This window comes from Mus pahari, chromosome 3, assembly GCF_900095145.1.
Source record: "Mus pahari chromosome 3, PAHARI_EIJ_v1.1, whole genome shotgun sequence".
Classification (NCBI taxonomy): Eukaryota; Metazoa; Chordata; class Mammalia; order Rodentia; family Muridae; genus Mus; species Mus pahari.
This window is the reverse complement of record NC_034592.1, coordinates 128,678,646-128,695,811: the sequence shown is the minus strand read 5'-3', so window position 1 is coordinate 128,695,811 and position 17,166 is coordinate 128,678,646. Positions and strand designations below refer to the sequence as shown.

Below are 17,166 nucleotides of genomic sequence, written 5' to 3'. Positions count from 1 at the left end.
CCCCCCACCCACACCACAGGTTTCACACCAACAGATCCAATGAACTAGGGATCGAACATACTTGGGAAAATAATTACATCTGTATTGTCAGTGCTCATGCGATTCCCACCCTCCCTCCCCGTTATCCCTAAATGATGTGGTTCAAGCTCTACGGTACTTTAGTAGGCGATTTAAGTAATCTAGAGGTGATCTAATGTGTGCAGACATATGTGTAGGCCCTAGGCAAATACTGTTCCATTCTATATGAGGGACTTGAGCTTCTTTGTGGTTTAGTATCCTTAGGGGTACTTAAATTGGGTCCAAGGAGTGTCTATACTGCCAGTTTGAATGACTTAAGCATTGTCTGACTCTCACATTTACCCACGTTGTTTCTCTCTCAAGGCCATTGTGGGACTGACTGGAATATCCATGCTTATGGGAATTTTGACTCTTTAATGTAAATATTCCCTACTAACATTGACTCCTACCTGTGAAGACCCTAAAGCATGCCATTTTGATTTAAACTTTATAGCTATGCTTCCAATCTGAGTCTATTTCAGATTAGTGCATTGCCTACATTTGGGAGCAAGCTCCTGGGGAACTGTACTGGAAATCAATAGTAAAGACATGGGGAACAGAGATTTGACTCTGCACTGCTCCGGGCCTCCATTCCCTGCTGGCGAATGAGTGTTAAGTCTCAGGCTTGTTAGCCAGACTCCTGCATAACTAACCTATGTTAGCCAGACTCCTGCATAACTAACCTATGTTAGCCAGACTCCTGCATAACTAACCTATGTTAGCCAGACTTCTGCATAACTAACCTATGTTAGCCAGACTCCTGCATAACTAACCTATGGTGGGTTATTTCACTTCAGTTTCTCTAGGAAGCACAGGGTTTGGTTATATTAAGTGAGGTGGTGTGAGCTGAGGCTAGAACATGGTATGGGTTACAAAAATGATTTCTTCTAGGCTGTCCAATATGGTGGTTCTGCCATAGAACCCGCAGGGCTGTGGATGCTTCCAAGTGGAAGAGATAAGAAGGGTCGTAGGAATTGTCCCTTCAGACATCAGAATGAGACAGAAACCAATAAAGGCCCAGATATTCAGAAAAGCTCTGTCTTTCTGAATCAGGTGGAGTCTGGGATGGACCTTTCACTACCCTGAACATAAACAGTAACTTTCCTCAGCTATGCTAAGGGCTTCAGTATCAAGAGCATTGCTGTGAAGTTTCACAAATACTTCCTTATTTCCACAGAGGTATTTTCTGAGCATGGCACCTCCAGATAGGAGTCCTAAATTCCAGATAATTCTCTATCATCTTTATATAGTTGTTTTAGTTATAAAATTAGTGTATTCTGACACTGGGGTGCATTCTCTCCATTTAAAAAAATATTTATTTATTTATTATGTGTAAATACACTGTAGTTGTCTTCAGTCACTTGAGAAGAGAGTCAGATCTTGATACGGATGGTTGTGAACCATCATGTGGTTGCTGGGATTTGAACTCAGGACCTTTGGAAGAGTGGCCAGTGGTTTTTTTTGTTTGTTTGCTTGCTTGTTTGTTTGTTTGTTTGTTTAGGCAGGGTTTTTTTTCTCTGTGTAGCCTTGGCTGTCCTGCTGGAACTCAGTCTGCAGACCAGGCTGGCCTTGAACTCAGAAATACATCTGCCTCTGCCTCCCAAGTACTGGGATTAAAGGCATGAGCCACCATGCCCAGGGCTCTCTCCATTTTTTATTTTATTTTATTTTATTTTATTTTATTTTATTTTATTTTATTTTATTTTATTTTATGTGTGTTTGGGGGATGGAACATCTTTGTGACAGGGTCTTGTGTAACTCAGGCAAGTGTGGAACTTGATATGGAGCAGAGAATCACCATGAACTCCTGAGTCTCCTGCTTCCACTGCTAAAGTGCTGAGATTATAGACACAGGCACACACACACACACACACACACACACACACACACACACACACACACACTCAGCAATAACAGACAGAAAACTAAAGAGATGAGATTTCCACTCCTCCCAGCAGGTAAAAACAACTCATGTCTATTCTTCAGTCATCATGACACAGCTACTTGTAGAAAAGAATGCAAGAGCAGTGTTCAGAAAAGGGTTTAAGGAGTCACTACTCCTGAAACATTGCTGTCTCCATTTATAGACTCCAGAGTTTACCTAAGACAGTGCAGAGGGACTAAGAAACCACTACGAGATGGGAATGTAGGGGAAAGTCCAAATGATCAACGGCTGTCAACTGCTTACAATTTGCAAGGAATAACACCCGCATGTCCACTAATCACGCTCACCTGCTTGGAGATTAAGATTTGGCGCAACTCTTTCTTGAGATCAATAAAACGATCGTGGAAGAGGGCCATGCACCACGGCTCCGTGAAGTAGCTGGTGAGAGAAGAAGAGATTCAGTTAGCCGGCAACCCTCTCATTACCACTAATAAAGTATTTACCTGCTTTTTTTTGCCTTGATAAATTACAGTTCTGGCCCCATTGCAATCGTTTGCTCATAAAGAGCCTCGCAGAGCAGCCTGGCCAATCAATGTTTTAAATGGATGTTCCTGATGGAAGGCCAGGTTCCGTAATTACATTTAAAGTGGTTTAATTCAGAGCCGGGGCAGGACCCAGTGAAGAATACTGATTTTTATCAGAATTTAAAAGCCTGAAGACTTGTAAAGAACGGCGTCTCCATTATCTGCCCTCATTTGAGAAAAACAGATTGCGGGATTGACTGGACTGCTGCACGAACAGATTAAATTTGGGTAGAAAATAACACAAATGTTGTTCATCATTAAGGTTTCTGGATTAATAATGAGCAGAAAGCAGGCCACCTCGGTGTTGCAGCCTGGCCTCTGAACGGCTGGCTGACGCTTAACTGAACCACTCGCAGGGAAGCTGTGCTCTTGTGTTGAGATTCACTATGAGATTTACTACCTGGTCCCCAAAGGCCGAACAGAGCACATTTTACACGGAGAATATGGCCCCAACCCCCTTAATTCACAATGATGCAAGGCAAAAGCTCTTGGAAACTGAATACATTCTTGCCGTAACCAAGCCACCTTTACTGACATGTTATCCTCTCCTTTATTGCCATGGGAAACATCATGGAGTAGGTAACCTAACTTCCTCAGGCTCTGAGTCTGCCTGAGGCCACTGTGTCACTCGTCTCTGGCAGTGAGTTTGCCACTTCTGCCACTGTCCGTGCGTGCCATGGGTATGCACACAACAAGAAAAAAATTGGTTTCCAGCCAGAGGAGCGACAGAGGTAGAGTTCCCCAGGGCTCTCAGGCACAGAAGATGACTATAACCAGGGTCTGTGCTTCAGTCTGCACCCATTTGTGACGTGATTCCCTGGGTTGCCACCTATAGTTTATCTATCGTTACTATGCTAATACTATCTACCCTTTGTCCCCAATGTCCCTACCATGCTTCCAGGTACTAGAAAAACTGTAGGGACCCCTATCAATGTGGAGCTTATATTCTTGAGATGACTGAAGAATGGATAAAAAGGAGGACTTTCTTGGGAAAAAAAAAACAAAAAAACAAAAAACAAAATGAAGCAATGGCAGAGTAGAAACTGTTGTGGAAGAGGGTGATGAAAGGCTCAGTTCTGAGGTGGTGGCTTAGTGAGCCAAGACCCAAGGGAAGGATGAGGGAACCTCACGAAAACCTGAGGGAAAAGCATTCCTGGGTAGGAAGACAAAGTGTAAACTCCTGGGGGGCAGGAATGGGCCAGGCTCACCTGGGAAGGTGGGACAGAGAGCCACAAAACTGGGGTGACAGATTAGAGGGGATGGATGGATGGATGGGTCACCCCTAGTGGAGGTATCTGGTCATATCCACCATAGCATTATTCCATGGGTGCATACCATGGCAACTGCACACAGCAGGCATCCATCAAGTGAGTGTTCAAGGACTCTGTGCACACTGCATTGTGCCTATTTCTGACTGCTGGCTTTATATTGTCTTTCACAAACCTACAATGTGATTGTGCTAAAGGAGGCTAAACTCTGTAAAACGCCCCCAAGATAGGTAGTATTGAGAAAGGGGAAATGAGTTGGGTGTGTTGGGGGCAAACCTGCAATCCCAGCATCTAGGAACCCGAGAAAGGAGATCAGGAATTGTTCAGGGTCAAACTGGGCCATAACATGAGTTCATGGCCAGATTGCACTACATACTAAAAATCTGTCTCAAAAAGCTAGGACTCAGCAGCCATTTATTCTTCACATTTTGGGCACCAACAGACACTCACTGCAAACACAAGCATTTATGATCACAGCATGATTACTCTATGAGTATAAACACATATTTGGAAGGCAGTTTGACATGGTCTCCCCATCCATCAAAACAAGAAGTAGTGGGTTCCCACCCCTAAGGCCTATGACTTCCTTAGCCATGACATACTTTTGATATTAATATAATTACATCATTTCCCCCTTCCCCGTCTCCCTCCAAACATTTCCACATATCCTTCCTTGTTCTCTTTCAAATTCATGGCTTCATTTTCATTAGTTGTTGTTACATGCCTCCCTGTATATACATATATGCACACATATTCCTAAACACCACTTGCTTAGATCGTATAATGTTATTCATATGTGTGTCTTTATATGTGTGACTTTTGGTATTGGATAGCCAGTTGGTGTGCTTCTTCCTGGGGAGAGTTACTTCTCCCATTCTTAGCATTCCTGGGTTGCTGTAGTTCTTTGAGTAGGGCAGAGACTCACGGACTTCCCCCTCCATCAGTGAACTTCTCACCAGGTTTTTCTGTATCCCCTTCCCCGCCCCCCAGTAGTCAGGGGACACCTAGGGAGATGGAGTGGAAAGAGCCTAAGAGGTGGAGGCTAGGGAGGAGTGGCATGAAACACTCTCTCAAGGACATGTGGTGACCTGTACAAGAAATGCAAAAGATGGGGCTGTCAACACTCCATGATGGTGAAGAGGCTCATGAAGCCCCACCTCCTTCCTGAGGAATGATTGACAGTTAATGGTTGCTTAAGGGATAAGAGTCATTTCCTTCAGTTGTATAGCCACTTCAGTAGTATGGTAACTTGCTCAGGTTCCAGTAAATAACCCCCTACCTACACTCATACAAACAGCCTTGATGGTACTCAGCAGATTACACACACACAAATGCACAATATACATAGACACACATACAGAGATGCACAAAGACATACACAGGTACACACAGAGACATTTAGACACACATACAGAGAAACACAGAAACACACACATACACAGATATATACACAGAGTCACAGATATATCACATAGACATATACAGACATACACACAGATACTTACAGACACACACACAGACACACATATACAGATGTACATACATAGTCACACAATAGGCACAAACACACACAGGCACACACAAAGAGACATACACAGACATGCAGAGAGACACTTACACACAGAGAAACACACACAGACACACCCTCAAAACAACAACAGACATGACAGTAGGAGGGTATCCATTACAAGAAGGGGTTCAGCAAGAGTGTGTGTGTGTGGGAAATATAAAAGGGGTTTAGCAAGAGTGTGTGTGTGTGGAATATAAAAGACAGTAGCGGAGTAAGTGAGCCAAATACAGTATACACATGTATGAAATTGTCAAAGAATAAAAATAATAAAAATCAACTTTTAAAAGACATGCTGAAAAAGTGAAAAGTCCACTGGTACATATGGGTGGAGGAGGGACAAGACTGAGGGTGTAGATAGTGGGGAGGACACGTGCCTAACACATACGAGGCCCTGGGTTTGATCCCTAAGGTGAGGGTAAGGGAAGAGGGGGAGGAGAGAATGAGAGATGGAGAGACAGACAGACAGACAGACAGACAGACAGACAAAGTGGTGTCTCCCTTGTTTGCCTATGCAGATGACCTCTTCAATTACTCAAGGACATCTAAGCTCAAGGAATGGCATGTCACTGATGGGAAACTCGGTAGGAATTCTGGGTCTGTGTTCCTGGGCACACCTCCAGCCAGCTTCCTCAAGGGAAGGATGCCCCAGAGGGCTACAGTCTGGTCAGTCTCCCTAGCTGGAAATGTCTTGAAGTTAAGTGTAACAACGGTCTCAGTCAAGACCCCAAGCACACTCTGCCAGGACCCCACCCGCCCCCGATATAGACGCCACCGAAAACTGACATTGCAGATCTCAAAGCCCATCCCTCAGAGACCAGGGGACACTTTCTAAACTGTTGCTGTATGTCCTTGCATGTTTCCATGGTGGCAGGGTAAGTTCCAACCTTCTTGGCTTAGGAATTTGTAACTTCGTCTTCTTTCTCTCCCTCTAGCATAGATTTGTCCCGTCACTCCTGGTGGCCACTGCCCCTGCCCAGTGCCTGTCTGGATGTCCTGTGTTGCTCTCTTGATACTCACTACCCTCGATGACGAGAGAGTGGTGAGGGGAGAGTCCACTCTCCTCAGGACTAAAACCCAGACGCCCAGGGCTGTGTCCCTCGTTGACGTGCCCATGTCCCTACAGCCAGGGGAGACGTTTCCTGGTGGTTTGAGATTGATCTCTGTGTGTCCTGCAGCCAGAGTGTGTGTTGTCCTCAGCAATAGGCTCTTACTGTACGATGAGTTATGATGGTTCGCCATAGGACATTAGCAATGGCCTGTGCTTGTTCTCTGGTGCCTCCCTGACCAATAACTGGAAGGTAGCCCGTGCCATGTACTGCGGGGTTACTTCAGGAGGTGACTAATTGTTCTCTCTGTACTGTACACCCTTTAAGTTTTGGCAGATGTGTAATGGTATGTGTACAGATAATCCGCCCCGCGCTATGCTACTCTAGTAGTATACAGATCGTTTCACAGCCCCGCAAACCCTCTCTGCTTCCCCATTCACTCCTCCTCTCCTTTTTGGAATTATCGGCAAACTCTTTTTTTTTTGTTAGAAAATTGAACTTTATTAGAGAAAAAGAAGGACTGGCAACAATTCTAATAAAATATTTCCAGTGATTTACAAATAGTCTTTTCCAACAGCAAAATACTACACTTATCAAACTTGTTAACAATTCCTAACACACCATGCCACACTACATGCACACCAAAACACATATACATGTACAACATAACACATACACACACAGCACAAACATACACCACATACAACACATACACATGCCACATACTGCTCCCCCCTCCACTGCCCCCCCCTACACACAGAGGCTGTGAGTTCTGGGTCCCTGCAGAAGCCAGCACAGGGGTGCTTCGGATTGACGCTCCTGGCAAACACTCCTGGCCCAAGATAGATGTCCAACTGTCTCCCTTCTCCGTGGCAAGCTTTAGTTTCAGCCATCCTTTTGTAGGACAGGTGGGGGTGGGAGGAACAGGGTGGCTGGGATGCTGAGCTTAAGAGTTTGCATCGGGAGTGTTGAATTTAACCAATCTCCTGCTGCCCTGATCAGTCGAACGGGGATGGTTTCCTTCAGACATAAGGTCATTAGAGAGACGTTTACTTCCAGGTTTCAGTCATGCTGCCTCTCCCCCAGTGTGGAAAGGGGGATCTTGATGGAGACCCTGCTAAGCCCATCATAGCTTGAAAAGACTGCAGGCAGGACATGTGTTGACCCACCCAACCCATGAACCTCTGCGAGATGCACTAGGGTCAGGGCAAGCTGTCGCCGGCTGCCACGGAAAGTCAAGCCCCTTACCAGTAGTCTGGGCAAGGATGGCAACACAATCTGTAAGTACAGTTTGTCCTCACTGTATTTTGCTCGGACCCTATCTTAAACCGAAGAGAATCTTGAGTTGAATCACGGTGCGCCAGGGGCCGGCCCTACTTACTGAGCCGAGGGTCCGTTTCTGCTCTTGTTGCGACCGTGTGCCACGGCCCATTTACTTTCATGAAGACTTTGGGGGAAATTTATTTTTCTCTGGATATTGTCAGTTCGGAAAGAAAAGGTACCGATGTGTTTCCTGATTTATATTGCAAAAACGGGGAATGAGCGCGAGACGAGGATGCTCACATCTGCAACCCAGGCACTTGGGGGGCCCTGAGCTTGAAGACAGCTTGGGCTATGTAGTGAGACATCGGCTCAAAGACAAACGGAAACTAAGCAGCTTACTACGTACACACCTCCCTAGAAATCACGGGGAGAGGGCAGAGGGACAGGAGGTGAAAGGGCCCAGATTTGCTAACCCCAGGAGGACATGCAGGGAGGGCACAGTCACAGACTCTCCAGAGCTGAATAGGGACAGGTAACCTCTGTCCCCTTGCCAGTGCCGGGCTGGGCCTGCTACTCTTTGAGGACTGGCATTCTTTGTCACTTGGCCAGCCATACACTGAGACCTCAGAAGGCCTGGGAAATGTCAACTTGTGGAACCTCGCTAACCATTTCTGGTCGATGTGGCCCAATCGTTGAGCCATTGATCTGCCTTCTCCGCAGCACATCGGGTTATTGACAGACACACAGACACTGGGTGGGACTCTGATAGCCCAGCAGCCTGAAGCCAGGCTGAGGAAGCAAAGCTACTCAGTCACCATGGGAAGTTACACTCGCTGGCCTCAGAGAAAAGCACAACACACCTGTGGGGGGAACTCCTGGGCTCCAGCCAGCTCCCTTCCCCAGCCTCCCAAACTGCAGCAGCATCTGGTGTTAGCCACTGGGCCAACCTAGAGATCACATTCGCAGAGAATTACCCAGAATCCCTGTCTGCCATCCATTTGGTTTCCTGAGTCTTTCATTTGGTTCAGAAAAACCTTGAATTTCACCTTAGAAGGTGGCACTTGTGTTCTAGCCTGGGCTAAAGCTCTGTTGTGGAGGGCTTGCCTAGCATTGAGTGAGCCCTGGGTTCAAACCCAGTATGGGGGGGGGCAGGGAGGAATGGATATGTCCCGGATGATCTCCATAGAGCCAAAGCCAGCTCAAAAATTCTGAGCTTCCTTGCCTGCCCCGCTGATGTGAACACAGGAGGCCACTGGGTGACACCGGCTAGCCCCATTTCAGCTCAGTCATTCTCTACCAGCATCTCCTTTCTTTTTGTTGCAAGCCTGTGTGACATAAGTTAGGTTCTAACCTTGCCCAGCCTCAGCCCTTTTGAACTTTCAAATGGGTACGGGGCTGGCCCTTCCTTCTGGCGCTTGCTGTCAAGTTCAAGGAGATACACACACGCAACTCAGACCTACCTTTGTGCCCCGCACAGGGTAGGGTTCTGAATAAAACCCTCTCCTCACTGATGTCCCTCCCGATTGCCTTACTCCACCCATGAGTCTTAGAGGCTGACAATCCCTTCAGTCCCGGTATGAGTCTGAAGCTAAGGACATTATTCAAACACTTGCTTTGCTGCAGAAAAGTATACTGCCTTCGTGCCTAAACATTTTGCTTCCGCTGGCGTTTACCTCACGATGTCACAACCTTTCCGTCCATCAGAGCTGGGTTTGGTGGGTACCTCTGGTGGCATCTGCAGTCAGGACAGACACTCGGCTTCATTCAGTGCTAAGTACTTCCCCTCTTATTTTATCTGTGATGTCTCTTTGTACATCTCACATTAGGAGGGGCATTAATACAGTCCGCACTACATCCCAGCAGCCCACGGCTGTCTAGCTACTTATGTTGATGCTACATAAGCTCAGGCCTAATGGTCTCAGGCGAGGTTGGCATTTAGTTTTGCAGGAAGGGGGATGCTCTTAGGGCTATGGCCTCCCTTCCTGCCCTTCCCCGCTTACTCTGCTCGTCTTCATAGAAAGCCCAGCTGTTTTCCTCTAATTAGGCCACCAAGGGCCTGGCTAACATCAGGCCTCACAGCCACTCAACCTTGTTCCAACCTCACCCATTTCCTATCTATTTTCTGTAAGTGAAGGAAAAAAGTATCTGTGTGCACAGAGAATTCCGCCCCCCCCCCCCCCCCATTCCCCATGAAACTCACAGGACAAGAAGTCAGAGGAATTACCTTTGGAGAGACCATGGTTGCAAGCCAGTATAACCCCAGAAAGAGACTTTGTCACCTCTTTATTCCTTTGGTTAAATTAATTGCTCTCTAATTTTTTAGGAGTGCTTAGTAGAAATACCATTAGCCAGTGCAGACAGAATACACTCCATGCTCAAGGCATGTTTAAAAGAGTTAAATAACAAATGCACGTTGGACAGAATTCCCTTCCACAATGGCCTTTTAAAAACGATGTGCTCCTGGCTTCCACGGGAGTCTTGCAGGTACAATAAGGGACTCGAAGCAGCTCTTCCCCATCTTTGTTTCTCTTGACTTAGGGTTTATAGGGCCTAACCATGGACCATGCATGTCTTCTCTTTTCTCATTTTCTTTTTTTTGCAGTGATGAGGACTTGCAAACCTTGCACATGCTAGGCAAGGACTAAACTCTACCCCTGTAAGCATGAAAGTATAACTAGTTTATTCCTATCTATCCACCCCCTTAGTGTGGGTGATGGAATGGCGAGAACCTCAAAGCCAAGGCTGAAGTGAATGCATGGATGAATGAATGAATGAATGAATGAACACAGAGAGAGGGAAGGAGGGATATTTCTTCCATGTGGTCAAATCCAGACTAACGAACGCAGGGGAAATAATGGAATTGGAAAAGAGTCATTACTTGGCCAACAGCACAGTAATATTTGAGTTGGGTTAGAAGTGCCGATCGATGCTCTAATGTGGGTGGAAGAAAGTAAGGATGAAAAAAAAAAAAAAAAGCCGATGCTCTCACAGCCTCCAGGCACTGCTGACTAATTACCAAGGTAAAGGAGCACATTTCCAAGGAGCACATTTCCAGGGAAGTGGCCCTGCTCCGCTGTGACTTGGTTAACAGGAGGAATGAACAGGCTGCTTAGCATCCTAGGGCTTCTAATATAAGAGCCAAGGAGGATGCAGGCTGCTTCCAAGGCACATGAGCTGAAAAGAACAGGGCACAGCAGACACACCAGAGCAGCAGAAGCTCTACAGGACTGGGGACTTGCAACTTATCACACACACACACACACACACACACACACACACACACACACGCACGCAGCCCAGGCCCGACAGGGTCTTACTATGTAACCCTAGATGTCCTAGGATTCACTATGTAAATAAGGCTAGCCTCTAACTCATGGAGATTTGCCTGCCTTAGTGTGTATCACCATGACTGGGTGGACTTGTAGCTTTTGAAAGTGCTAGTCAGGGATGGAAAAGGCTATAGGATCACCCCCGGTTAGAGAAGTTTGAGAATAGAGAGCATTCAAGGAGTTTTCCAGATGCCATCCTGAACAAGAGGAAGGGCATGAGAATGGCAGTGAGCAAGGTTCAATGACTGGAGATTCAACTTCATTTTAAAGTAAAGTCATTTTCAAATTCTGATAGCTGGGCCAGCAGGATAGTGTAGCAATTTAAGGCATTCACCACCAAGACTGACAATCCAAGTTGGATTCCCAGAATCCTCATGGTGGAAGGGGACTCCCACAGTTGTCCTCTGATCTCCACGTGTGTGCTGTGATACATGCACACCCAAACACAAATACCAATGTACAATATATAAATAATAAATAAATCCAATAAAAAATAGTGACAATTCTGACAATCATCTGGGGGTAATGCAAGAATGCTGTCACTCTTAGGGGACCAGTGGAGTATTTAGATGCAAAGGGTTATCATATAAGTGAGCACTTTCAAGCCTTAGGAAAAAGTGGTATCTTTCCATGGAGGTGAGTGTGTGTGTGTGTGTGTGTGTGTGTGTGTGTGTGTGTGTATGTGTATGCATGTGTGTGTGTGTATGTATGTGCGTGTGTATATGTGTGTGTGTTTGTGTGTGTATGTGTGCAAAGGCATATGTGTGTATGTGTATGTATATATATGTGTGTGTGTGTTTAAAGGGGTGTGTGGGAGAGGAAATGATAAAGCAAGTGTGAGTTAAAGCAAGTGGGAGTCTAAGTGAAGGCCTAAGCTGTTGTTTGTTCCATTTCTGTCACCTTTAGGAAGCCTGATGTTACTAGGGAACAGAAGCAAAGGCAAGCACTAGGTATTTTGTTTCTTCACTGTGTTACACTTAGTGAAGTGGTGACCACAGATCCAAGTTTTCGAGCCTGTGCTCAGTGGACTTCAGTGTCTGGGCCAAGGTTTGTGAGGGCAGCACAGTTAGGGCTTACAGTGCGTGCATAGGAACAGGTTAATCTGAGGGAATGGCTAGGGTCAGCTGGCCATTGACCACTGAAGGAACACTCTTCACTCTAAGTGTGAGGGCAGTCTTCATTTCAATAAAATACAGAGCTCTTTCTTTAGAACCCAAAGAGATCTGAAATTACACTGGAGACCTCTGTCTTTTTAATAAAAGACTGGGGTCTAGAGCAACTACCCAGACCCATAAGGTCTGGCAGGGGGGCCACTAGGCCACTGTAATGTGTATGCTCTGTAATGTGTATGCTCTGTGGGATATACTGCAGGCATAGAATGCATGCTCCCCATATTGACAACCAGGCAAAGGAGGGAAATAAGATAACATCTAATTGATATTTGGTTTTATTTGTGTAATAAAAGGACAGAACCAGGCAAAGGAGGGAAATAAGATAACATCTAATTGATATTTGGTTTTAGTTGGGTAATAAAAGGACAATAATTTTGAGTGGAATTGAATTAAATAAAAATATTGTATTAATTTCCTCTGTCCCTTTGGCCTCCACTTCTCTCTTCCTGCAGTCCTGGCAGAAGGAGTGTGCCTCATGCCAGATAGTCAAGGTCGACCCCTGAGTCACACCCTGGTCCACATCTGCTTCTTTTAATACTTTCTACAAAGTTGGTGTTCAGAGTCTTGCTTCATTTCTTCTGCATGGCACTGCTATGGATTAAATGGTTTTTTTAAAGTCTGTATTTGTTGAATTGCCATTGAGAAAAGTATTTCAGGGACAAGGATGAGGATGCTTAGGTTGATACAGAGCAGTTATCCACGAGGAAAGTGACCATCACAGTCTGTGTACTGTGTATTGGAGCAAGGGCCATGGGTAAGCCACAGGGACCTGACCCTGGGGGCATTCAGCAGGCTGTATGGAAGCCTAGAAGGAGTGAATGTCCAACAAGGGGATTCAGGTCAGAAGGAATGGCCTGGAGACACCCACAGTGATGTGAAGGATGCTGGGAAGGAAAAATGATCTGAAGACTCAGTGTCCAGCCAGATGCAAGGCAAGATGCAGTGGATCGGGCTAGACTCTAGATGTCCATCTGTGGAAGAGTATGGAGAGCTTTAACAAGTGTGCTATGGAGTGTCTACTGTTGTTCCAGAGAAGATGCTCTGGAGGCAGTGTGGAGGATGAGATGGAATGAAGTAAGGATAGAAGTTAAGGGACCCGCTGATTGTGGCTGCACAGGATGGGAGAAAATCCTGGGAGGTGGAGTGGAGCACCTCTGCTATCCTAACCCCTCAGTAGGTGGATGGTTTGTGGGTTGCTGGACTGAAGAAGAGAGGAGATGTTACAGACATGCTCAGCTTCCTGGCTTAGGAGAGGAAAGGCAGCTGGAGTAAAGGTGGAAAAGTGGATAGTGGAAGAAGAGAGTTGATGAGTCCAATCCTTAAAGATGGTGTGGAGATACCTACAGCACTATTATGCCAGGTCTCAGATTTCAAGATCCAAGAGGGACATGTTGCCCTTTAAAATAAGAGGCTTATTCAAAGAGTTATTAACTCCACAGACAGGCAAGATGGTGGGGTTTCTGAAGAGTTCAGGCCTGTGAGTAGAAATGGAGCCCCCTTTTACAGGTTGATGAATAGACCATAATATGTACTTAGTGTCATGTTGCTTCTGATTGCCAGATAGGAAGAGAAGGGGGAAGGTTTGGTCCTCAGTTAATGGGGTCCTTTAGTTAATTAGTCCCTTATATGGGCTATGTTGCCTGAAGTCCCTGAGAGTGTAGTAAGAGCTTAGTTATCTTCCTTTGCAGAACTGAGGGTTGCAGAGTCACAGCAGCCACAGCTGCAGCCACAGAAGCAGCCACAGAAGCCACAGCAGCCACAGAAGTCACAACAGCCACAGCAGCCACAGCGGCCACAGAAGCCACAGAAGCCACAGCAGCCACAGCTGCAGCCACAGCAGCCACAGCAGCCACAGCTGCAGCCACAGAAGCAGCCACAGAAGCCACAGCAGCCACAGAAGCCACAGCAGCCACAAAAGTCACAACAGCCACAGCAGCCACAGAAGCCACAGCAGCCACAGCCTGTGGGTTTCTATTGCAGAAGCTGTGAGGGACAGTGGAGAAAGAAGCTCACATAGTTCCCAACTCAAACCTGAGAGAACATCTATCTGGCCAGACTGACAGTAGTACAGTCAGAGCCAGGTGATGACATCACAAGAGAGGAGGTGACCTGATTCAAAGATGACAAGATGGTTGAAAACAAAATTCAGGAAACATGGATATTTTACAGAGTGGGGAATGGAGAGATGCTTGCTTGAACAGTCACTGACTTTCAGTGGAACTCAGGGAGAGAGTGTGGAGCAAATTGGTGGTTTCCACTAGCACAAGAGCCCCAGGGGCCTGTGTGGCGTTAATATTATATAAACAGAATTTTGTATACTGGTTTGTAGCTCACCACTAGGCTCGTCAGTGTATTTTTGAACTTTTTTCCATTCCTTCATTATTATAAGGGCCTGCTATTTAAATGACTGAATGGAACCCTGCCAGTTTGTTTCTCTGAATTAACCTTATTTATTGTGCCACAGTGCAAGTGGAGAAGACAACCCGTGTGAATCGCTTCTCTCCTTCCGCACTGTGGGTTGTGGGCATCAAACTCAGGTCACCAGGCTTGATGGCACGCGCCTTGCCGTTTCCCATTGGGGCCACCTCACAGGCTTGGTCTCGTTCTGTTTAATGGCATTTTTAACACTGCATAGAGTGACTAAATCTTAATGCATTTTCCTAATAATGAATCTTCAGGTTATTTCCAAATTTCCCAATATCCCAAGTAACATCTCTATCGTGGTCACTACTGGAATTTCTGAATCAATAGGTGTGCATATTTCAAATTGAATGGAGGTCAGAGGACAGCCTGAAGGAGTCAGTTCTCTCCTTCCATTAGGTGGGTCCAGTGAACCAACTTCAGGGTGTTAGGATTGACGATGTGCGTCTTTCCCTGCTCAGCCACCTCACCGGCCCCATCTGTCTACATCTTAGCCACTGGGACTTCCAGGCTCCATTCTGACCACTGAGCATGACATTTCTGTTTTATTTTATTTTATTTTATTATTTATTTTGAGGAAGCATCCTTCTATGTACCCTGGCTGCCCTGGAACTCTATGTAGACCAGGATGGCCTTGATTCATGGAGATCCATTTGCCCCTGCCTCTGCCTCTTGGATGCTGGGCACCCTGTTTTAACTCTGTGATGGGACTGACCCCCCCCCCCCTTTTTAGGTGTCACTGGCCTATCATTTGGAGGCTGTGCATTTGAATTCCACATTTGTTTTCAGGAATACATTGTGCTTCCAAGTAGGGCACTGTCTGTTTCTTGTGGTGCTTGAGGCATTTAGGGCCATTTGCCCTCCCATCTTTAGAAAGACAGGGAAGATGAGGAAGTGTGGTCAGCCCTCTCACACATAGGATTTGAGAGCCTCCTTTATGCTAAACACCTTCAACGTTTGGTCCCAGAGCTCTGAAGAAGAATTGAGCTAAATCTGGAGAGCCGACAGGCTTGGCTGGAAGCTTCTCCCCACTGAGGCTCGACTGTGAGAGAAGCTGAGGTGTCTGGGTGAGACTCTGGGGAGCGGCACTTGGTCCAAGGATGGTGGTCACACAGTGACAGCGCATAATCACATCATTAAGGGCCATCTGATATTATTGGAAACAAAGTCATTATTCTGATACTTTAACAGTCTCAAGCCTGAAAACCACTCACTGCCTAATTCAATAAATAAGCTACTTAAGTATAGAAAGTCGCAAGGAAGAACAGATTTTGTGTCATATTAGCAAATTTGATTTTCATTAATAGGAGATGAATGTCTTCTATGAAACACTTTCATATCATATTAATGACATGATAGCAAACAGCATTCATGGGTTGCTAGGCAACACAAGGACCCTCTAATGATCTCCTCTGAACTCGAGAGGCCACAGAGGGAAGATGCCTGAGCTCTCTCCGGATACTTCCCATTTCTTGGTAACCAGTTCCCCCTGGAAGACCACCAGGGGGCTGGGGGGGGTGGGGGAGTGTGGGGGGCTGGGGATTACCCACACCATTTACCATGGCAATACTGTGCCTGCTTACTGCTAACCTCCCTTTCACTGCCTTACAAGTATGAGAGCAAGGACCAAGGAAGGGGTTGTACTGATGAGGCCAAGAGTGCTAATGGCATGCCTTGTCTTTTGCTTAAGTGGCCAATGAGCTGCTCTGACTCCAGGAAAGCAAAGAGGGCTCTTGCTGAGCCTTGGTTTGCTGGGTCTGCTTCGTTGCTGGGTCCCTGTCACCTCAGCACAGAGGTCTTCAATAGCAGCGATGTGACTTCATGATTCCAATCTTTTACAAGGATCCCAGGGGTGGGAGCACTGACTTGGTTGATGCAGATGAGAAAAGATTCTGAGTTCTGTTCTCCATCCTAGTCCTCCATGACCCCTGTTCTCAGAGTCCCTCCTACGGGCACTACAGTTTCCTGTTCGGCTGGGGTACGTCCCTGAGCACACTGCCATCTCTTGCCTGCCATCATCACCCCTCGAGACCTGAATCTCTATGAGAAGCTTTATATGATTTTCTTGTTTGTTTTTCTATCACTTTGAAAGGCAGAGGTTCAAAGACAGAGAGGAAATAAATCAGATCGCCTATAGATAATCAGAAGTCCCCAAAGAATTTATTTCATCCTCATCTTCTCTCTTTTTTCTCCTTATTCTCTCTCTCTCTCTCTCTCTCTCTCTCTCTCTCTCTCTCTCTCTCTCTCTCTCTCTCNTCTCTCTCTCTCTCTCTCTCTCTCTCTCTCTCTCTCTCTCCCTCCCTCCCTCCTTCTCTCCCTCCCTTTCTTCCATTCGTTCTTTCGAAGACAGAGTCACACATCACCCAGGCTGGCTGTGAGCTCATTCTGTTGCCTAGGATGACTTTCAACTTCTGATTCTTCTGCCTCTGCCTGCGAAGTGCAAGGATCACCGGTGTGTACATCACCAGGACCAGCAGGGCTGGGGAATGAGCCCAAGTGTGCACCAGGAAAGAACTCTATCAACAGAGCCACATCTCCAGGACCCTGGATCTCTGATGAATTTACAAACAT

The 17,166-nt window shown here is 46.3% G+C and overlaps 1 protein-coding gene across 1 annotated transcript in view; it reads right to left on the bottom strand.

Moving 5' to 3' along the window:
- The window catches only part of Cfap61 (cilia and flagella associated protein 61), a 276,129-nt gene that overhangs the window by 11,856 nt on the left and 247,107 nt on the right, over window positions 1–17,166 (bottom strand). Inside the window, exon 27 of the mRNA XM_029536666.1 lies at window positions 2,290–2,380. Within this exon, the coding sequence (XP_029392526.1) occupies window positions 2,290–2,380 (91 nt within the window). The remainder of the gene's footprint in view (window positions 1–2,289; window positions 2,381–17,166) is intronic.